Source organism: Pieris napi, chromosome 7, assembly GCF_905475465.1.
Source record: "Pieris napi chromosome 7, ilPieNapi1.2, whole genome shotgun sequence".
In the NCBI taxonomy this organism is placed as follows: Eukaryota; Metazoa; Arthropoda; class Insecta; order Lepidoptera; family Pieridae; genus Pieris; species Pieris napi.
In genome coordinates this window covers 10740681-10764351 of record NC_062240.1, presented here as the reverse complement: position 1 = coordinate 10764351, position 23671 = coordinate 10740681, and the positions used below count along the sequence as shown (strand labels likewise).

Here is a 23671-nt window from a genome sequence, read left to right as displayed (position 1 = left end):
GCAATTTAAAGTTCTATACCTCTAAAAAAAACACCCGATACCTTTAATGCTGACAGCATTACCTCGCTGTATTGCGTATACATATATATTATACTAATTAGTTGAGCGAGGAAAGCACCAGCTTTGGGGTATTTAATTCTCATTTTGTAAGGTCCTTTTAGTTTTACAAATATGTATAGCTGAAAAGTGTAGCACTTATAAAAAGTATAGAAAAGCTTTGACACGATTACGAAAAACGTATATAAATTAATGAACACCTCGGAAATCCATAAAATAAACGGGCCGTGAAAAGTGGCACAAGTATTACATAAAATAATAATTACGTGTTTAGTATTTAATGAGTCAAAGAGCAAGTGTGGTGTGAGCGTTTAAGTTGACTGCGGAGTGCTTACATAATGATGCTTCATTATTTAGATTATTTCGCGGCCTCCGCACATCGCGAGAGGAAAGTGAAACATTACGTTAAAAATAAGGTAGGTTTCTATATCTTCAACGACTGAGCGTTTTGAAAACAGTTTGCCACGCACCACCTCTACGTGGAACCATAGAAGTATTTCCGAACCAATTCGACTTAGGGTGCTTCATGAACCACGTACCAAATCTTAAAGGCCGGAACGCACTTGTGATATCTTGTGGCAGTGTCAATGGTGTGGTCATCAGGTGGGCCTCCTGCCCGTTTGCCCTCTGTTATGTGAAGGATAATCAACAGTTGACACGTTTTTTTTGGCACAATTTTAGACGGTTATATTAAATAATTGCACACCCTCATACTTAATAGACCTATTCAAATTTATTTATTTATAAGTTCTAAAACATCGTGTATGCATAAAATTATACATAAACATATGACATCACAAATATTACACACATACACATCAAATTTTATTAGAACATATGCAAACTAGCAAGGGAAAAAATTAAACAAGCCACCACAAAATAAATAAAAAAATAAAAAATAATAACTTTAAAAAACTAAACTAAATAACTTTTTAAATTTGTTTTGATTTTCTTTTTAATTACATATTTTTATTATTACTTTGTAGGTTAAGAAAATTGTAAATACTGTACATACTTGATTGTAAATATGAAATATGTTTAATAAAGATATTTTTTATTAATATAAAAAAAACTTTAAAACAGTAATAATTTGTAGGCAAGATAAGAAAAACATATTGTACTATGATAGTACACACTTTTTTAGGACTGACATAAATTACATAATAAACTAAGTAAATCGGGTTTTTCACGCTACTGCTGTTTTATTAAACATTACAGTAAATTGTACTGAAATAACAGTACGTCGTGATCACGTCCCACCAAAATATCTCGCTTATTACAGGCTGATGCCATCGCCTGAGTGGAATTAGGAAATTATCCTTTTACCTTCTCGAGCTTTGGGAGATATATTTAATGTGACAAGTACTTAAACTAACATACTACTAGACTATTTGAGTTATCATTTTGGGAATAATATTAACAAATATATCTTATATATAAAATTCTCGTGTCATAATGTTCGGTTCCCATACTCATCCGAAACGGACAACATCTATTTTTCATCCTCCTAAATGTTAAGGGTGGTCTCATCCTTAAACTTTTATTTTTAATTTTTAGGCAAAACTCTTAATTGTCACCCCTCTACGATCAATTCCTATTTTTTATTATAGTAGATAGTTATTTTTATTGAATTAAAAAAATGTTTAAATGATATACATAGCAAAACAAACGTTTGCCGGGTCAGCTAGTATATATGTATATATAATTAGTGCGCATTTAACACGTGTTTATTTGGTCGTGGAGACATACAATGTCCCGGCCACAGCTCTTTGTACTTGACGCGACAGTCCCTTATGCACATGCGGTTTTAGTGCACAGGAATCAGTCACCCACGTAGTCCTGGAATGCGTGGCTGTGGCTTCCCAACGAGGAAACTTCTGAGCTTCTGGAGCTAGGCTGGCTTAATTACGCAGTAATTAATTCCTTAACGCACAACGGATCAAATGTGCGTCTAAGTGCGGATTCCACTACAATAGCCTATACGTTTTTGTATAATTTTTTCTTAACTACTTTTTAATCTACATAGTAAAAATAATAAAAAGAAAATTAAATCAAATTTAAAAAGTTTGGTCCCCGTGGCAGTATAGGTACTATTAACCTTTGTACCTTTAACGCTGGCAGTATTTCCTGGCTGTATTGCGATTATTTTTCGTTGATCAAAGAAAGCACCAGCTCTGGGGTTACCGGTACTCTCTACCAGGCGCCAACGTAAATATTAGTCTGTGCACTTAAACCCCACGGCCCAAAAGTATCTACCGTTTATTATTTTCCGTCTGCTCTGCGGCCGCCCCAGCTTTTTTGCTCGTCCGAGGGAGGTAAGACGGGGCAAACGTGTCCACACAAGTAGCTTCCCGTACCAAAGCCCGTTTCATCTTCCAAGGGATCAATTCCATCACTACCCGCTTGCCATCGTCCCTTTAATAATCTATTTTATTTTTATATGTAGTGTAGCAATTTTATGTAAAGTCAGTCATGTAAGCTGAGGAACAGATACTAAACATACATTTTCCGAAGGTCAAAAAAGAAGGAAGAAATTTAATACAAACACATTCATACCTATTTATTATTTCAATGGTTGATTTCACCTTGTCTTGGACATGTATCATTTGCCAAATAAGGCTATTGATCCTATAAGGTCGGAGCCTTGGTCGATTAAATCGCAGTTATGAATCTTGTGCCTTTAGTATAAGGGGCCTTTTTGTGAGAATCTCTGTCAAAAGTATTTTTCACTCATCGCACGTCGTGACTGACGTAGGGAATATAAAATCGTATCTCATAATTAATTTCGATGAAATATACTTACTAAACAGCTTTGTCTTAGGGCCGATTTACATTATCTTAGTGTTTAGGAGAGTGCTTTAGTACAACTTGAAAGGCAAGTTCTTTAGCGTAGCGTTTACTAAAGCAAGTAGCGTTTACATGTTTCAACTAAAGTACTATCCTAAAGCACTCTCCTAAACACTAAGATAATGTCAATCGGCCTTTAGTAACTAGGTTCAATTGAGTTCGCGTGTACGAAAATGTACGGTGTGTAAATTCATAGATACAGTTCCATTTAAACGCACTAAAATGACCGTGAAGACAATTAATCGAAAATATTATACTCTACTTCGAACGAAAAAATATTTTAGTTTTAAATGGGTTCTGACTTTGATTGGATAAGGTTAGCATCTAAAATCGTTCTAAGCAAGTGTTGGCCTAGTGATTTCAACGTGCGACTTATCACTGAGATCGTAGGTTGAATCCCCTGTGTACACCAATGGACTTTCTGTCTATGTGCGCGTATAACATTCGCTTGAACCGTGAAGGAAAACATCGTGACACCGGCTTGCATTAGACCCAAAACGGCGTCGGCTTGTGTCAGGCACAGAAGGCTGATCACCTACTTGCCTACTACATTGACAAATGATCATGAAACAGATACATAAGTCTCAGGCCTTAAAAGCTTGTAGCGCCACTGATTTATTTATTTTATTTTACATTATAAAAATATTGTATGAAATTATATATTACGTCAACTACGGTATTCTAATACGTCTATGTGTAGATAAAATATAAGTTTATCTATATAGAATATTGGGGTGTTACCAATAATAAAAACACCATTCGCTCGATTCAACGGAACATTTACTAATTCATATTTATATGTCCTAAAACAACATGTTTGTTTAAAAGATACAAAAAATATGACGTCACAAATTTTACACACATACATACGCGCTTCTAATTATATATAATATGTAACTTAACTTCTGTTATCTTACATAATGTTAGAAAGGAAAAACAAAACACAAACAGTAAGAAAACTAAAACTAAATAGAAACTTAAACTAAAACCTCATTTTATCAGAGGGGGGAAATCGGGGGTCGTATCTTTAAACATTAAGCAAAAACTATAGAGGAAGCGTGACTGCGGTTGTTGTTGGTTGCGTGTTTGAAATGCAATGCGGTATGCACGAAGTGGTGCACTTACCACGGAACAGACAATGTATATATTCGTGGGGTTATAACGAAATAACACTGGAAAACGAAATAACAAGTTAGGACTAGGTAGGTACAGTACCTAGCCCAAACTTGTTTACTGCTATAATTTATTCTAAATTTAAAATGTTATATAACGACTGACGTTCGTAACGTAAAAAGTAGTTATGTATAAATCGAATCGTCTTTATGATTTTTGAAAATCGAAACCTTTTATTGGAGCCAATAAAAGATTTCTAACTTCTTAAGAGGGTACAAACATCAAAAGTTCCGCTTGAACTTTTGGAGCTTTGAAAGTCAGATAATTTAATAATTTCATTCGGACGATGTCGCTATCACGATTGCCTCAAGAATTTTAATTAGATTTTTTGATACATTTATTATTTCTTATACAAACACTGACTCTACATTCCTTGATCTTGACCTTATTGCTGTATCATCTTTAATGGCAATACACATTGATTTTGAGTCATAGATGTGCTGGTTTCATTGCATGTTTTTATGTAAGTAATATAGAAAAATCTAGACAGCCAAGGTTCGTACAAACTATCTTTTATTTCCAATTCGATAAATCAGGAATCAGAAAGTCATTGATCAATAACTTATAGGGTCCATAAGCCTAATTACACAACACTCCGCCACCGCATAGATAGCAAATCCAATTATCTCCACGAATAATCTAATTAATATATGATATAATATGTAAATATTATTGTCAGATTGAATAGGTATCTATGTCGCTAGAGTAGTATGCTACAGACTGTAGTTGTACAAATAAACGTGGTATGAAATGTTATACCAACGAAGAATAAGCAAAATGTCTACTAATAAACGGAATAACTTAAACCGTCGGCGTAACTGTTCTTCCTAGAGTTATTCCAGCCGACATCCTAGTATAAGTCTGACATTAAACCTTAAACTCAATGGTTGATACTTGATTATTAGTGTTGATTGTATTGAGTATTGAATTTTTTAAAGATTTTCCTAAATTATATAATGGAAATTAGGGCAATAGAAGAAAATGAACAAATAAATGATTTAATAAATCAAATGCATTAGGGCTACCAAAAAAAGACATTTTTATTAATCTCGCTCTCAACTCTCAGAAGTGGTAATTTGCAGTTCTGACAACCATACGTTTAGATACGTTGATATCGGGTACTTTAATTTAAGCTGCGTTAAGTTTATGTTATTATATACTAGTACACGATATATATGAACTTATATGTTAACTGTTATTAAAACTATTAACTATATATTAATTACGAAAATATTGATCATGTTTATCACTAGTCATAGGATATAATTGATTAAAAGGCAAACTAGGATTGCACTCTACGCCAAAGTGCTCTTTCGTCTAAAAAAGTGTTGATACGAATTTGCGGTTTTCCTCAATATTTATACAATATTCAATATGGGATACGTTATAAAACAAATATCGAAACTTCTCGTTATTGTTCTCCTTGTATTTTTGTCCCATGTCTGAAAGTTGTTGTAAGATTGCCCTAAATTAAACTCTTTCCAATGTCTCTCAGCGTAAACACAATTTCAGAGCTTTCTCTGAGACAAACGATTCTACTATTTACGTTCGTTATTTGAAGCTTCAGATTCAGAAAACTAGAATTAAAGGGAAAGAATTAGTTTTCAGTTATTAAGCTTTATTATAATGATAATCAAGCATACGCCCTGGGTAGTTGTAATGTAAATGAAAGACGAAATAATGTGTTTGATTGAAGACAGACATGAAGAGAGAGATGTTCCTAAGCAATGTCAATCAAACTTAACGCTGTATTTTTATTTTCCTCCCTTTAGTCTCAAAAACACAGCCATATTATCTTTTTGGTTTCAATTCATCATCTTTTTGTTTCGTTTTATGTTTTTTTCTTTTAAGTTATATTATGTTCATTTCACCCCGCGTACAGAGTTACACTACGGGGCACTGGTGGAAGGATGCGCGGGCGAGCTTCCTTCACTTAGTGCGTGCGCGCCGCCCGCCCGCCCACGCGCAAGAGACATCGATACACACACAGACAACCGTACGCAGATTGACATACACCAGCAGGGTATTTTTATTTTATTTTTATACAGTTTAATTTTTTTTCATACATTGTTTTTTCCATTACAATCCATAATTTTGTTTTTGAAGTTATTGGACACAATAATTGTATGTCTACTTGTTTGTTACAGCGCTGTTTGCGGCAGTGGAACATGGCTACCTCGACAAAGCTAGGAATATTCTGGACTCCACAGATGTTGATGTTAATAGGTAGGTTTTTGATTTTTATAATAAACATACATTTCTATATTAAAACGCACATAACCTTAAAATTCATTTGACAATTTACACAATTTATTAGTTGTGTTGTTTTCATTTTAATGCATAAATATTCGGTTTGTTGTGTTAGCTTTACAGACATTAAATTAGACATTTAATTCTAACAATTTATGAACAGATTTTGTGTGTGTAAGTCTTTGTGTGTGTCCCTAGAATATGTGCTCATTTAACATTTGCTCGAACGGTGAAGGAAGACATCGTGAGGAAACCGACTTGTCTTAGACCCAAAAAGTCGACGGCGTGTGTCAGGCGCTGGATCTGGCTGATCACCTACTTGCCTATTAGATTTAAAAATGATCATGAAATATTCAGTAATCTGAGGTTAACCTTGAGAGGCGCCATATTTTTTTTTTCATAGAATTTCATAGAAATTCTTTACATAGAATTTACTAAAGTACGAGGCACAAAACCCAGAAATTTAGGTCGGTGTAAATAAGCTTTTTTAGTATATTAATTCATGTGCAATAGTAAATAGATTGGCGAAAACGAAACAATAACAACGAATTTATAAGATGAATTCTTGTATATTCCGACGTCTCAAATGATTTTTACCACACGGATATTTTTGAACACCTGGCATAATGTGTATATATCGATTACAGCATCAACACGGATGGCCTGTCTCCATTGGACGTGGCAGTGCTCACAGGAAACCGTCCTCTCGCCACCATGCTTATGGAATTTGGTGCTAAAGATGGTGGACAGTGTAAGTCTTTGACACTTAACTTAATTTTACTGATTGTGTGAAACGACACGACAGTGGGTTCCGAGTTTAATTTGTCAGCATCTGCAGGCATCAGCATGCGACTCTCATCCCTGAGGTCGTAGGTTCGATCTCCGAATGTACCATCGGGCTTTCCGTCTATGTGCACATCAAGAAGGAAATCATCTTGAGAAAACCGACGTGCTTGATTGACAAATGATCATAAAACAGACATAGAAATTTGAGGCCCAAACCTAAAAAGGTTGTAGCGCTGGTTGTTTATTCGTAATAAATGCACGGTTTGGTCTATCATTAACATTTTGAGGCCCTGAAGTTGATGGAATACGTTGATTTAAGGACCGAATGGGTCTAATGTAAAAAAATTGTTCGATTGTACGCGATACCAAATTAACGGGGACTACACGTACTATAGCTTTCATATGCTGTTGGATTTGACGTTATAAGCGCCTATAGGATGTACCAATCTAATAAACTTAATTTACAAAGTGGCAGTACAGACAAATCAAGTGTACATAGCGCAGGCAATCCATCATTCCATTTATCCCTCCCTTCCCAAGGACGCGTTTTGGTCAAAGGTCACGGATGTCCATACTGAGCATTCTGATAAACGAGCTAAGTCTGGATATCCACAGTTGCTCCCCTCACGCTTAAAAATCGATTTTTGTTTAATATTTGTATTATTAATTAATTCCACCCGTAATACCTCGACGTCCGCCGTTCCATAACTGAGCGTATTTCAAGGCGTTGTTGCCGCGCACCACCGCAATGTGGAACCAGCTGCCCACTGAAGTATTTCCGAACTAATTCGACTTAGGGTCCTTCAAGAAAAGAGTGTATCAATTCTTAAAAGGTCGGCAACGTACTCGTTCGCTGCTCTTACTTAACATCAGGTGAGCCTCCTGCCCGTTTGCCCCCTGTTCCATAAAAAATCCCTTAGTGTATGTCATGTTTGTCTATAAGTGCTTGTCACATTAAAATTGTATATTGTGATTCTTTTACCAATGTATCAGTGTGCTAGCGTTGGCAAGCTTTTATCAATAAAATAAAAAATAAAATTAGTGTAAAACTCAAAAACTGTCCTTAATTGTATCCACCTATATACAAAATACAAATTTTGAAAGCCAATATTTAAAAAGCAACAAACATTTATAAACAAATACGGAACAAGTATAAAATTTCTGTAAGTGCCAAGCTAACATAGGTGAGCGGTTTTCCAACTGTGAGGTTAGCAAATAGAATTTTATCGACGTAGCAATATCCATCTAGTAATACTCATACTGAAGTACTGTGTTTCGAGAGTATCACCGCAAATTTACCAACATCTAAGTAGTATCGTGTCCCTTTCCGTCAAATTGCATTAACGCTGTGATGAAAAGAGAAGGAGGATTGCATTAAATAATTAAATGTATGTTTTATGAGTGGGGATTCGTTTTAACATCGTTTAAATTTGATACTTAAACAGTTCCGACTGGTATTTCTTTTATAAATCTTGACTAACACTTTGATTCTAAATATCTTAATTGAAGATTGACAAGCATAAGTATGACTCCCTTATGTCCAACATGTGTTAGATTTTAACAAACGGCTGACATACTTGGCACTGGTTCGAATCTTACCTACACCCTCTGTCTTCTTTGCCGATGAGTAGGGATGCCTACAAATTCAAATTTAATGACGTGGAATAAGTGATACCTGTATCTTATGTTCCATAAATACCCAACTACTCGCCTACTAGTTTTATGGTTTCTCAGTGTTTCAGTTTTCTAAGTTACCTTTGTTAATCATTATATTATTATCGTTAATGATTATTTTCTTATTTTTATGATTAAAGTTTGAAAATTGTGTTCCAATCGACACTAATTTATTTTATATTAAAATTTTGTGGCATATATTTTAAAAGCACTATTGATTGATTGATTAGCCTTTATTGCTGACACCCAGTACAATGTAATAACAATTATTTAAGTTACATTTAAAAACACTTAATTCTAACACATAAATAAAACTTAATCTAGTACATCATATGACCCGTTTTTGGTAATCAGCGTGTCTTGTGACACGTAGGCCTCTTCCAGCTGTTTCCATTCTTTTCTGTTATTAGCTCTTCTTGTCCAAGTTGAGCCTCCTATTATCTTAATATCGTCAATAATCGTCTTAGTATCGTAAAAGCACTATAATTAAGTAAAAATTTCAGTCAAAACACCAGAAGCACTCGGGGCGCACTTACGAAAACTTTGTCGAGAAGCAGAGTCTCGTCTACGCGAGGTAGGCGGTACGCGCGAGCCATTACCACCCACTACTACAGGCTGCGCAGGCGCTGCTTCCGAAAGAGATAAGCAGTTACAACACTGGGACAGACGACATAGGACTCTCAAGTAAGTATCAAATTGATTTATATGCTAACTGTTTGTAGAGTGTAATTGAATAACCATTTACTTCTTGAAAAAGTTTTATTGTGTTAATATAATAGAGACTAGCCGTTTCGCGCCCGCTTTGCTGGGCGAATTAAAATAAATTTTATGTTTCATTATTTTATTTTTTTTCATATTTTTATTATTCTTCTTTTTAACTTCCCGCTAAGAAAATTGAAATATTTCGAAAATCGAGTTTTTAACAGATGTTGACGTTTAGAGGTTCTAGGAAGCCTCCCCGAATGTTTCCGCGGTGAAGTCCGTATGGATAAATTTTCATAAAAGTAAAACAGCAATAAAAAAATGAAGGAACGTTGGAATTTAATAAATAAATATCCATAAACCATCTAGGAAAAATTTCGCATCGAATGGTGGTAGTTTCATGTCGATACGATCAGTGGTTTAGGCGTCATTGAGCCTCAAACGAAGACCCTTTTCATTATATATATATAGATTACGATAGGTACTATCAGTTTTATCAAAGTCATCAAAAGGAAGTAACTAAGTATAGAGTATAAACGAACCAAAAACTATAGAACGCTCCAATTTTATTTTTAACAGTAACATTCATAATAGACATAAGAAATTACAAAATGTATGCGATGTTTGAAGTACCAGTCATACTAGCGCTAGCGTATGCGCATACGCATACATAAGTCTCGACTGGCCCATATTTTGTTTAACCTTAAAATGTAATGTAATATATTGTTTTCTTTTTTATTCCAACACACAAATATACAGTATTAAGATAAAATATTAAGATGAGATATAAGTTGACGCCTGGTAGATAGTACCAGTGACCCCACAGCTGGTGCTTTAGTCGCTCAACGAATAAGTATCGCAATACAGCTAGGAAATGCTACCAGTGTTAAAGGCACACTGCCACAGGGAATAAACTTTTTAAAGTTGTTTTAATTTTGTTTTTATTAATATTTAATTGTTATTATTATTACTGTGTATATGTAATACTAGCTGGCCTGGCGAACATCGTACCGCCTAACAGTCGATTCTTTATTTTTTTAATACTTATTCTGATATTCGGGACACCGGTCTAGCTAGTAAGATAAAAAAAGAAAGTTGATAATACAACAAATACATTATGTCAAAAAATAAAAATTTACCTTCCCGAAACCCCTCCACTAACACTTGAACTTTATGATATGGTATTAAAGTTCAAATTGCCTTTAAATATTATTACGAATATTTTGTATGGGAATATAGAAAAGTGTTGTTTTTAGACTTTTTCACTCTATTTTTTTTTTTTTTTTTCTCTCCGTAAGAACCATCCTCGTACTTCAAGGAATATTATAAAAAAAGAATCAGACAAATTGGTCAAGCCGATTTCATGTGATGTCGTGACAACGGAAAACGAGTTTCATTTTTATATATATATAGATAAGTTTTATGCCCCGCACATTTACACTTCTGTTTTATGGCATAATGTAAGGCATTGTTATTAATCTTGTTCTTCTTTCTATTAAATTAGAACGCTTATACTATGTAGAAATTAATATTTCCAGACGTCTAACATCTGGCTGGAGTTCTGTTCGTACAGCGGGATCATTACCCCCTCCAGGTGTGGAAGTGTGTGGGCCGCACGCTGTTTGCGTGCGCGTACCGGCTTTACGAGACGTAAGGCACGCACATTCACCCATACTAACCAAATATAAAGGTATGCGCATAGGTTCATATAAATACTTCTATAAAACCCTAATTATTTGTATGTGGGTGCTGTAACCCCCTGTTATGGGGTATATGTTTCATTGTTATTTTTCTTTTAAGGTTTTGATTCTAGAGTCTAGGGCTCTCTATTGAAATTGAAATCAGTGGCGCTCTAACCGTTTTTGGGCCTCAGATTTTAAATCTGTTTCATGATCATTTGTCAATCTAATAGGCAAGTTGGTGTTCAGTCTCCTGTGGCCTTCACACACACACACACGCCGTCGACTTTTTGGGACTGAGGCAAGCCGGTTTCCTCACAACGTTTTCTTTCGCTGTTCGAGCGAATGTTAAACACGGAAATGGAAAGAAAGTCCATTGGCGCACAGGGATCGAACCTACGACCTCAGGATGAGAGTCGTACGCTGAAGCCACCAGGCCAACACTGCTGCGTGTCTCAATGTTAGACTTCAGAGAACAGACTGACAGCTCTTTTAAACTATGTATTTTTAATTTTTTTGAAGTTACACTTCTTTAGGCGCGTTATGAAAAATTTATGAGAGTGAAATTTTACGATGCGCGCGTACCGTGACACAAAATTAACAGAATGAAGTTGCCCACGGAAGATGCTTCAGCATTGGACATAATTTAAAAACAGCATTCGAATAATTATATAATTTATGTTACACTTAATGTAAGAGAATAATAATAAATATTTATTTATTTAATTTTTCAAATGTTAACTTTATTGACTATAATGACACCTTTTCCAGTATTTGATTATTTAATTGCAATTAATTATTTGCATGCAATCACAAACTATTTTTAATAATGCCAAAGAAGTATAACTTATTACGCGCGTACACGCACCCTTTTTTTTCGTTCTCTAGTACCAGCGTAAATCTATTAGTTGTCCAACGATGTTTGATACAATAAATTTGATATTTAAATAATTCTTTTAATACCATTTACAGTGGAATGGTCATCGCGCAGTGACTTTTCGAACGTATGTGGCACGCGTGAAGTTAGCGCGTGTACGTTAAGTGGTACGGGGGCTGGACGCGTGCTAATTTCAGGGCTGACTCGGGGCCGTCGGTATTACTTTCGAGTAGCTGCTGGAAACCTGAGAGGCTGGAGTGACCCAACTGTATCGTTACCACGGAGTGTCGTACCAAGTAGTCAGTATTCTTTTAATAATTGTCTTAGTTAAGTAAATATGGGCGATGTGAGAAATACGATTGTCGTGAAGTTGCTTGCAGGGGGGGGGGGGGGGGGGGGGGGGGGGGAGATTAATTGCAGTAAATCTATGCTAGTAATGATTTTTGATACAAATACGCATATAGTTCTAAAACAGCTGGATTAATAGATTTAAATATGCACCATGTAGCACGGAACAATTTTGTCACAACCATATTTCTGTCATTGTACGGTTCCTGGGTCATCGGCTCATAAATAATAGAGGATTTTTACTCTATATAAACCACTCGCGTACAACAATAAAATATAAGGGAAATAATGAAATGTTAATTGCTATGTAACGAATGAATGCAATTAAACTGTTGAATAGAGTGCCTGCGTGTGCCTATACTCTCGGGGCGTAACTCCGACGATTTACGAAATCGCCACGCTTTTGAAACTAAGAAATCCCGAGTGAGCAAAATGTGAAGACTTGGCTCGTACAGTCATAAACAAAATTGTATTATTTCATTATTCTTAATATAATCGTAAAAAATTCTATCGACTATTGTACAAGAGTAACTTGGATACATTAATTCTCAAAATATTGTCTCTTGGCTAGTGCGTTTGTCACTATTGAGTTGTAAAATTACCCCCTCACGTTTAAAAGATCTCTCAAAGGTTAACTTCACCCAATATTTCAACATAAAATCGTTAATATGCGTTTTTTACTCAGGACATAAAATAGTTATTTTAAGGCGGCGACGCACTTGCGAGCCTTCTGGCTGTTCTGTTGTGAGTATCCATGGGCTGCGGTATCATTTAACATTAAAAAAAAGGACATGACAAAACACATACTGTTAAAATTTAGCATAACTCCTGTATCAAAACCGTATCGGAGTCATATTTAGTGCAATCAGAATCCGATGATTGTATATCCAATATTAATTTCATACAGGTTGGCGCGATGTATCATCCCCGGTTTCGCGAGGAGAGACAGGAAAAACAGACGAACAGTTAGACGCGGTGGCAACAGCCTGCGCCAACGCCCGTCGAACACCTGGAGGTGCTGGAGCAGCTGCCTTAACAGCTGGTGGAGTTGCTGCTGCTCGGGCGCGAAAGAACACCATCCGGCAATTATTCACCGGCAGCAAGTTCCACAAGAACCTCAGACGAGGAGTATACCTGGCTTGCGTGGTGTACCAGGAAGAACGTGTATTGGTCACAGGCGAAGAATTCATCCCAGTAGTGGAAGTGGACGAAACGGGCCCCGCAGCGTTGGGCAGCGAACTCCACTGGCTAATGAAGGTCTCCTGCGCCTGGCCAGATGTGAAATCCTTGAGAACAGACCTGCAGAAGCACCCGTCACCGTCTCTCCACTTCCGTAGGAGACTTCTGGCGGCGGTAGCACATATGCAGGCGGCGCTGTCTTTGATGGATCTCGGTCAAGTGTATCCAACACCTTTGCGTGATGCTGCTGGGACCTTGGTGATTTCGCTCGTGAGTGCTGCGAGGGCTGGGAAACCTCCAGCGCTTAATTCCCGCTGGGTGGCGCTGCATAAGCTCCGGCGGCGCGGTCTCGGAGACGATAATACCATTGCTGATCTGCTGCTAGGATCGCTGCATGATCAGATACGGTATCACCAGGTAATTTTTGACCGACTTTAATAAAAGTGTAACCTATATATATGTGATATTGTTGGTTTTGAATAATATTAGAACATGACCAATGTAGGCATTAGGCAGTCCAAGTTTCACTAAAATTGGTTCAGTAGTTTAGTATAATATAGTTACCTGTGGACACAGTTTCCGCATTTAGACTCTCATAAGGTCCGTTGTGCCTAAAGTCCTGGCTAACTAAGCCAGTCTAGCTCCTTCCAGAAGCACAGATGTCTCCTGGACACTTCACAGGCTTCACGGAGCAACCTCACTGCTCCGAGGATTTCAGCCTTCGAAAAGTGAGTTACAGAATCGCAAGGCTGTACGTTGTTTAGCCACAGCCTCGCATTCCAGAACTACGTGGGTGACTGATTCCTCTGTGCTGAACTAGCCTCTGCACATGGGTCTGACTGTCGCGAAGAAAATAATACTTATTTATTTTTTGTAGTTGAATTAATAATTTAAAACCTTTCCAGGTGTCACGCGCTGCCCTCCCACGGGGTTTATACGTAGGATACTTAAAACTCCAAGCGTCGGTAGAAGAAGTGAGAGTGGTGGTTTCTGCTACTGCTCCCAATGTACCGCCGCACACACGCCTTCGAGACAACCCTCACGTTTCTGCGTATGTATTTTTTTTTGGCCAAGTTTCTCATAATATAATTTCTTTGAGTGTGACTTAATCTACTTTTAATCTACTAAATTAATGGATGAATAGTTTCTAATGTAAATATGTTTGCTGTATTGCTATATTTAGTTTTATAACGATGGATGCATTTCGTATGATTTTACCGCTAATCGTTAAACAAAAATAAAACTAAAAAATTACATACCTTCTCTAAATATAATTATATTTAGACATAGGTTTGTCTATGAAAAACTTATGGGAAATGACGATATGATCAACTGTCAAATCCAAATTTAGGAAAAAAATAAAGCATATATTATGTTATTTACGAATAATGTAGCTTCATAATGATACAAAGTGGTCCAATTGTTTATGAGGTACTAAATACAAATCTTTCGTTTCCATAATTTAAATTATTATTTTCAGAGAAGAATGGCAGTACCTCAAATCTCATCAATCGGGCAGAACGGAAGACAACAAGTCCGTAAGCAACATGTCAGTGAGCAGTGAACAGCCATCGGAATGCCAAGAAATGTTCCTACAACAAGTTTCAGCTGGCGCAAAGCGATTATTCCGAGATATGGAACTACCCGCAGACAGTACCAAAGACCATCGCTTCTATGACCTAGAGGTCGTTGAACTCAGCGGTGACGTCAGCTTCGTCATGCTTTGCCCGCCCCCGGGACGCGCCTGCTGTGTCCCAGGCCAACGAGAAATGCTCCTTCAACGGGCCGGCCTCCTGAGCCTACCCGTTCAAGCCTTCGAAATGATCCACCTGCAAACCTATCGACCCCACCTTCTAGCAAAGTTCTGCCGACTTAGCTGTCTCCTCGAGCTGGACGTGGCCCTCGCCGCACATTCACATAGAGAAGCATTCTCCTGCGACGAGCTGAACACCGCCAAAGAAAGACTGACGAAGCTCGAAGATCTGCAGAACGATCTCAACACTGTATGGAAAACGGAACGCTGGTTGATGGATCTCATCGGCTTTGCTAGAGACAAGAGCGGCCCCGCCGGAGTCCTCCTCGAACATATCCTAGATAAGAACTCGACCGCCGATGGAGAAAAGGATGTCAACCTCAAAATCGATCTGCTGCAGATTCCGGCTAGAGATGGGAAGATCAATAAGACAAGTCCCGGAAGAGGTTCCTGGCCGGGACCCGGCGGCAGCGGTCCCACAACGTTGCATCCAGAATTCAGCAAGTCCGAGCAACAGCTCAGCGTCGCACCTCGTCAACCCTCCGCGTCTACGTTAAACCTGAGCTCAAACTATTTGAATGAGAACCAGTTTAAGAGAAAAGGCAGCGGAGACTCCCAAATGACGCAATCCAGCAATTACATGAGCGGCGGTTCTCAATTCGATATAAAGTCGTCAGGGTCCAGTCTGAATGGCCGATTGCCGCCGTCACGAAGCGAGGACACGTTAGTCCTGCACAATGATGCAAAGCCACAACCGCGGCCTCACAGCATATCCGCGAGTCTACCTTCAGCCAGTCCTTTGCTCTCTAGAGGTCTCGGCGCCACCAGCATGGTCAGCGTACGCGGCAACGAATCCGCCCAGAGCCTATCCAGTGATTCGGACTGTCACAGCTGTCCCAAACTGCGCGTGACGGCCTCAGAGAGCATGGCTAGCTTGAACGCGGAGGACGCAAAAAAACTGCCCGAGACGAAGGAGGAAAATCAGGAGAATGAGGAGGAGAGTAGGGAACAGAGTGAGGGTGGCATTTTGCAGGTGTTCGCGGCGTACGAAACGGGATTGGCAGCTGGAACGTCGTTGAAGCTGCATGTGACAGCTCGAACGACGGCGAGAGAAGTTATAGAGTTGGTGGTGAAGCAGCTCAATATGGCGGCCTTGCTTCGAGCTCGCCGTGGCCCGCTCTATCCACCCCACAGACTGCCTGACTTCTGTCTTGTCGCTGTCATTGGTGCTAGGTATAGTGTTGTTTTTATTAAATAGATATATGCATACACAATTTTACAACCCACACCATTATTTTTTTTTTAAATATTGAATCTATATTAAAATTTAATTTTAAAAGAAGTAATAATAATTTTATTTACAATGTATCGGCTACATTATATTTACTCAGTTTTAAGATTTTCTGAAAGAAAAAAAGACTAACCTCATAGTATTGTCTTTTATTGACAAACTTTCACACATTTGATAATAAAACATTTTTTTTACCGTAGAGGATAGAGGACACCGTGAGCCATTTCTGCCAAAACCCTCCATATTTTAGTCGATACCAACTCCGGGGAAATAAATATAGATAATGCAACTTTTTCTACAGCTGTGATACTTTAACACCTTTTGTCTTCAGTCACCGTGACCACGCACGCTGTAAAGCACGCGAAACGTCGGATAAATTTAAAATTATGAAAAATAATTGTAAATACATAACTTCAATCCGGTACAAAATTGTTTTATTATCAAATACTAACCTCGCATCTAAGTGAAGGTTTATACTGCGGTACTATCTTGAGCCAGTCATCAAATGAGTTTTTCTAGGGGTTCCAGTCCTTATATTAAAAAGGGCGTTTAAAATAAAAATGAAGTTAAGTTTTATTTCCACAGAGAACGGTGTTTGCGGGACGACTTCAGGCCCCTACAACTGCAAAACCCTTGGCGTCGTGGACGGCTTTATGTACGACTAAAACACGACGTCCTCGCTGCGCTCACGCATAGTGCAAACCAGCCAGCATATATTTAAATTCAAAGAGCAATATAAAAATGTCTTAATTATTTTATTATATAGTTTCCCTTTTAGTTTACATAGAGTGAATAAGAATTATGAAAATTAAAAGGGCAGCCATGTGTCCAGGCAAATGTGCCTCTGTTCTTCAAAAATATAAGTTCTTTGAAATAATTTGCTCAAAATTCCCCGACGATGCTCAATTTCAGTTGATAAAATGTTCATCTGTTAAATAGATTTGCTGTCTAATATAATTCCAAAGATAATAGAGAATTAGCGTAAATTATCTAATTAGCTTTATATTTTAGACTAAATAGAATTATAGTCTATATTAACCTATAGAGAGTAGAGGTGGATAAAAGCGCGGGAAAAACATGGTAACCCTGTAAGGGTTGCTCTATGGTCGTTTACGTAATTTGTCTACATCAAACGTGTATAAAAGTATTATAGACTCAGAGTGAGAAAAATAACACCATTTTATCTTAAGTATATGTCGTGTCCATTATATACGAATAATCGTCCATATATTTTATTATGTGATAATGGAAAATCTTTGTTTTACCCACCTGCAATCATTCAATTGTAACTATATTTAAAGATTTTTACATTTAATATTAAAATATATATCTTTTCGATATCACAGGGTTGGATATTACTTATCAACACAATATTCTATTTTATATTACATATAATATAGTCAAATGATATAATAACATCGTGAATCCTCTAAAAGGATGTAAGCAATTTTATAATTTTTGTTTAATTGCTCTAGATTTTTTTATATTTTATGAATTAAACATAAATTTAAAATTAACTTTTTTATATTACTAATTGAATAAATTTAATTTTAAATCCTAATCAAATGTCACTGAAAATATTTTTGATTTGTTTGAGAAATGTATTCCAATAAATTAAAAATTATAGAAAATAAAAATCGATTGAACGGTAAAAGTATAGTTTTTGGTACAAAACTGTTTTAAAAGATCTGAATGTTTATTTACACAATGTACATAATATTATGTGATACTATTATTATCAAGTCATCGAATAGGTGTCGTAAAAGGCAAACGTTAGTACAGAATGATTAAACTAATAATTTGCTTTAGACTTATTTTAGATATAGTAAAATGAAATTTTATCAACGATTCGAGCCATACTTAGATCGCAATTAATTATTACGCCTAAGTAAATGTCTTATGAACTTAATTGTTAATATAAAATATGTGTATTATTTTACTATTATGAGTATTCGGCAAATGCTACGTTGTATATTAGTCTAGAAGAGTGGAAGAAATGCACAGAAATAAATGTATTAAAATAAAAGGTTTTATTTTATTTTCATCCTACTAAATAATCACCCACGCTATTAAAGTATCTTAATCTTGATTGTGAGGCCTTACATAGTAATAAAATTTCATTTGTGTCCCAAATAGGTATTTGTATACAATATTTTAACTAAATTGCATTATAAGTACTTACATGTTTAGGCGCCAAATAAAGAGATATATATTTTCTTGAAAGTTATTGTTATATAATATAACAATATTTATCCTACTAAAAATATAGTATAGATTAAACTCTTGCAAAAAACAGGAACCTAAGGAAATTTACGTTCGAAGGTCGATTTTAGATAATTAAATATAATTAATTGTCTGACGTAGTCTCTATAATTATCGTGAAAATAATTTATATTCATTTTAGACCAATTCTCTAAACCTGTACATCGGCCAAACATAAAGAATTGGTTGGCAATGAAGACAAGTTGATGTTTTTACTTTTTTTAATTAAATAAAATTACAAATATAGAGACCTAATGATGAATGTGACGTCTTGACAGAATCACAGCTTGAATCCTTCTGGGCGTGCTTTCCACGATGTTTTTAAAACGTATTAAGGAATACGATCCCACACTTACCCCACTGCAATGACTATTATAGCTCCTTATAGACTATTATAACTCATATAGCTCCCTAATGTTTTATACTGATCTCAATTGTCTCTAAGGGTGAGATCTATAGTCCGCACTTGGACTTTACTCTGACTTAACTATCGAGCTAAGACACAGTCGGTATTTATAGAGCAAACTGCGAATCTCGCCGAGTGTTGGCTTAGCTTAATCCCAAGTCCACGAAATCGACGACTTACCAAAAACTTTGACTATAAGCCTAACAAAAATAATGGTCTAAAATTTGCTTTACCATCATATCTTTTACTGGACTTTTTATTTTTGTCGGTTTTTAATGAACGGTGTTGCCATTTTGTATCGGAGTTCCATAGACTTTGGGAAAAATAGAATTTGAATTCAAAGAAATTATAAATGATCTTGATAAATACCTATGAAATGCATGAATTAAAATAATTACACATTATTATGGTATTTATTGTTGTTTATTTATATTATTTATGTAATTGTTCAAACCCCATTTTTGAGAAATCTTAAAAATAACTGGTGTGATTTTGTATGTCACCTGGCAGCCCTGGCATATTATAGTGACAACGAAATTCAAACTATAACCTAACCGATGTCTCTCGCTTCACACCTGTTATTTGCGTTTCCCTGAATCTTCTACCATTTATTACCTGACTACCCTAAAAAATTTGAGATAGGAGTGGAACATATGAAATTAAAAAATCTGTTAGAAATAGAATTTCTTCAACAAAAATATAAATTAGTATTAGAAATATGTATTACACTTAAAAAAAGAATCAGAAAATAAATGATTAAAATGAAACAAGTTTTGTTTTGATATTCTTTATTACCAAACAAATTACCTAGTTAAATTGTGCAATCACAGATTGCCGGAATGCTAGACCTGTAGGAGATCTTTCATTGTTTCTGTGTTACTCAACTTTGCTGTCAGCATGATCACCATCATCATAAGCATCCCCTCTCTGTACACCTATATTATGCAATACAGCACAAGCTATAATTATATATACTTAGTATTTGTCAATTTTGACTGTAGTCCTAGCTGTAAACATGGAAATTTCCTTTTTCACACTCTGACTTATTTGAGAATAATTATAAATATTGTCAGCTCTTGTCATTGGATTTAAAAGTGTTGTTAACATGAAGTTAAGTGCTGGATAACCGCTGTCACCTACTAAAACAGGCATTTTCTAAATATCCTGCTGTCGTGTGAACTGCCAGGCCACCTAGTCACTATAGCAAATATTTCCATATCAGGCCCTATTATTGCTTGCACATTTACAGAAAAATACCCTTTTTTATTTCTGTATGCTTCAGAGTGAGCGATACCTTTGGGTCTATTAATTTTTATATGGGTGTAGTCAATAGCTCAGATTATACTGTTTAGGCCATGGTGAGTATTAGATCTTCCTAATTCTTCAAACTTTGTTTTGGCTATGTTCATATTTCTTGGAAAATTTACAAATCTAGGAAGTAATTTACTCAACTCTGCAGAGACTTTATTTATAATTAAACAGACTGTAGATTGGCTTATGCTGTTCAGATCACCACACACCATCTGTAATGTCAATAAATTATTATTAGTCACATATATGTTATGTTTCTGAAAATCAGAAGACAAAAGTCTTCAACATATGTATTTAAAATCATTTGAGAAGAGGTATAATATATCAAATTGAAAAACCATACATATTTATGAACACAATATTACCTGAAAACATCCAGTTGCATTTTTATGCCTTAATGCAATAAGTATTTGCAATTGCGGTAGGTTTGGCGATCCTCTGTTGTTATAAGGTTGCAAGTTTGTAATGATCAGCGTCAGGATCACATTTAATACCGTGTGTTTCAAAATACGGTTCCTTCTTTTGAATTCATTCTCACCGTACAGGATGGAAGGATTTTGGTTTTATTAGTTCCGAACATATACAACACTTATAAGCTCATACAAACAGAAACAGAAAAGAGAAAAAGTGGTTTAAAATTTTCAATTGTTGATAGTTGATACAAGTGCTCTGTTGCTGTTTTCAAAACATTGCGATCCGTTCTACGTAATAAAATTATTGTCATCTTTAAATAATTAATACATTTTGTAAAGGTTACTCGTAAATTTCTAGTTATTGCAATAATAAAATAAATGAATACATAAATAACAATAAATTGAAGATATATGTGTACCGTTTTAGATGTTTAAATATTTGTTATTGTTTACTTTTTTAAAGGATAATAAACAAAGTATTGCATGAAATGAAACATCAATTTGTATTTTGACATTTGCTGTCTTAGCTTGGGCTTAGCTTAATCTAACCGTTAAAATGTCTATAAATACGAAATCATAGTTTAACCTTAGTGTACACTAAGCAAAGTTTTTCGTAAGGTAAGTCTGAGCAAAGTCCAAGTGCGGACTATAGATCTCACCCTAAGACGCGCTCAATTGGATTTAGTTCAGGTCTTCGAGCTGACCAATCTAAACAACGGATCCAATATGTGCCTGCAATAATGGTGAACACACCGTAGAACATGTGCTTCTACATTGCCCTATATTCGTATCGTCCAGGCACGACCTAGTGCAACATATAAAGATGACTGTAGACCGTAACGGCCTACAGGACAGGTTAACAAAGCACAGGCACGGTCTGTGCGAAAAAATTATTAAAGCAAGTCTCGCAAGGAATTGCGCGCGCCCATGAAAATTGTAAATACATTTACCGATTTTGCCGAGGCGTATCTTGCGAGACGCGTAACGCGTCATTCGTGAAATAGTTTATTGTAACTAATATATTGTATCTTTTTAGTAAAAATTTAAGAGATAGAAAAGTAGTAGAGTACTATTATAATAATAAAAAAAAACAACCGATCCCAAGTTCTTCCATGTACCTGCGCTTCCAAGTTCCACGTTGTCAGAACGGCGCGGTGCGGGCGAGCATAAAAATGGAATCCAATCCACTTTATATATTTATAGTTGTTCCGATGAGCGTTACTATATTGTATTAGATCCTGGTTTCTTCATTTATCAGCTTGTCTTATCCAACCATGCTTCTTTCCATTGCGTTTTGGCATGTTACAAGTTTGTTAATCTCAGATAATGTTGGTGCCCACGTTTAAAATCAATGGACAGGTAATACCTACCTATGCATGAATCGAATAAATTCGATATTGAATTACTGATATTCTTGTTTTTCATAACTTCCTTCATAGCCCAAGAACTTTTCCACCCATTAGATATTCATCTTGAAATCACTTTACCTATGTTTTTGTTAGTGATATTATTTGACCTAGGTATTCTTTCACATATTCTTTTAAATCATTGTCAAAATGTATAAAATAATTCTTGGGTAAAATAATTCTAAACAAACGGTTTGTTAGACGCATAAGTGTTCTCTGGGTTGTGGGTTTTTCACAGCCTTTCTTTGTCATAAATCACATTTTAGCTTGCTGAAAACGTTTTTAACTTGTAGAAAATTCGACCGTTTTCGTAACAATACATCATCGTCCCATTTTATATTTCGAAAAACCTTTTCTAATACTGCTGAGAATAATTTTGGAGAAATAGGGCTTCCTTAGTTCCTTGTCGAACTCCTTTGAGGATATTAAATATTCCCTTCCTTTCCTAAGTTTATACAGACAGAACTTTTAAAGCATATGTTTTTTAGAATCCTCTTCTCGATTCCTTGTTCATTCAGAGCCTCTCAAATTTTGACATCCAGCCAACCAAGGAATCGAAAGCTTTGCTGAAATCGACATATGCATTGTAGTATGGTAAATTGTTCTAACACTTGCCATACTGTATGTGTGAATGTTGACAAATATTTTATATACGTTGGACGTAAGACTTATTAGTCGATAATTGCCTATCAGCTGGAATTACTTCTGTTTTAAGATTATTAGTAAATAGATCAGAAAGAATAGGTAGGACGCTGTTTGTTACTGTTTTATTTTTTTTTATTTTTTAAGATACTTAGAGGTAAAATATATAATGCGGAAATGTTGGTAAGACTGGGGCTGCGTGTGCCGAATAACCACATTCGGCTTGGTAAGCGGTCGCAATTGCTGGCAGTGCCTCGGGTGCGTACGAATTTACTCAGCGACACGCGTAAATGGTGTTTCCATTTACGCGTGTCTTGCGCACCCTAAACCTTGTAAGACGGATATATTTAGTTGCAACCTGGCTGAATTCACAAGAATTGCATTATTTATAATTAGTTATAAAAAGGATTAGGTTTTAAGTTTTTAATTGTAATGTTTATATTATGATTTTAGTTTAGTTTTCTATTGTATTAGTATTAAGTTACTGTAAAAAAAAAGAAATAAGGAAAATAAATAAATAAATTTTCGTAACATTGGTCAATTGTTTCTTGCTCTCATAGCTCTAATGGGGACCTATGGGAATTATGGACCAGGTACCTTTGCAGCCCGGCTATA

The 23671-nt window shown here is 35.9% G+C and overlaps 1 protein-coding gene and 1 long non-coding RNA gene across 5 annotated transcripts in view; one reads left to right on the top strand and one right to left on the bottom strand.

The window, feature by feature from the left end:
* The window catches only part of LOC125051385 (ankyrin repeat and fibronectin type-III domain-containing protein 1), a 141440-nt gene extending 122798 nt beyond the window's left edge, over positions 1-18642 (top strand). For 2 of the 4 annotated variants that reach the window (XM_047651660.1, XM_047651656.1), the window contains 10 exons: positions 5960-6100; positions 6225-6303; positions 6975-7078; positions 9291-9471; positions 11028-11179; positions 12141-12344; positions 13301-13989; positions 14478-14623; positions 15053-16558; positions 17202-18642. In XM_047651660.1, the coding sequence (XP_047507616.1) occupies positions 5960-6100; positions 6225-6303; positions 6975-7078; positions 9291-9471; positions 11028-11179; positions 12141-12344; positions 13301-13989; positions 14478-14623; positions 15053-16558; positions 17202-17337 (3338 nt within the window). In that variant the 3' untranslated portion in view covers positions 17338-18642. The remainder of the gene's footprint in view (positions 1-5959; positions 6101-6224; positions 6304-6974; positions 7079-9290; positions 9472-11027; positions 11180-12140; positions 12345-13300; positions 13990-14477; positions 14624-15052; positions 16559-17201) is intronic. The other 2 variants (XM_047651657.1, XM_047651659.1) reach the window with 1 other exon arrangement.
* A 1413-nt stretch (positions 18643-20055) lies between these two features.
* Positions 20056-21398, bottom strand: LOC125051258. Its single transcript, XR_007117262.1, has 2 exons — positions 20961-21398; positions 20056-20807 (listed from the first exon to the last, which is right to left on the bottom strand). It is a non-coding gene; the product is annotated as an uncharacterized LOC125051258 (long non-coding RNA).
* Positions 21399-23671: the final 2273 nt, after the last annotated feature.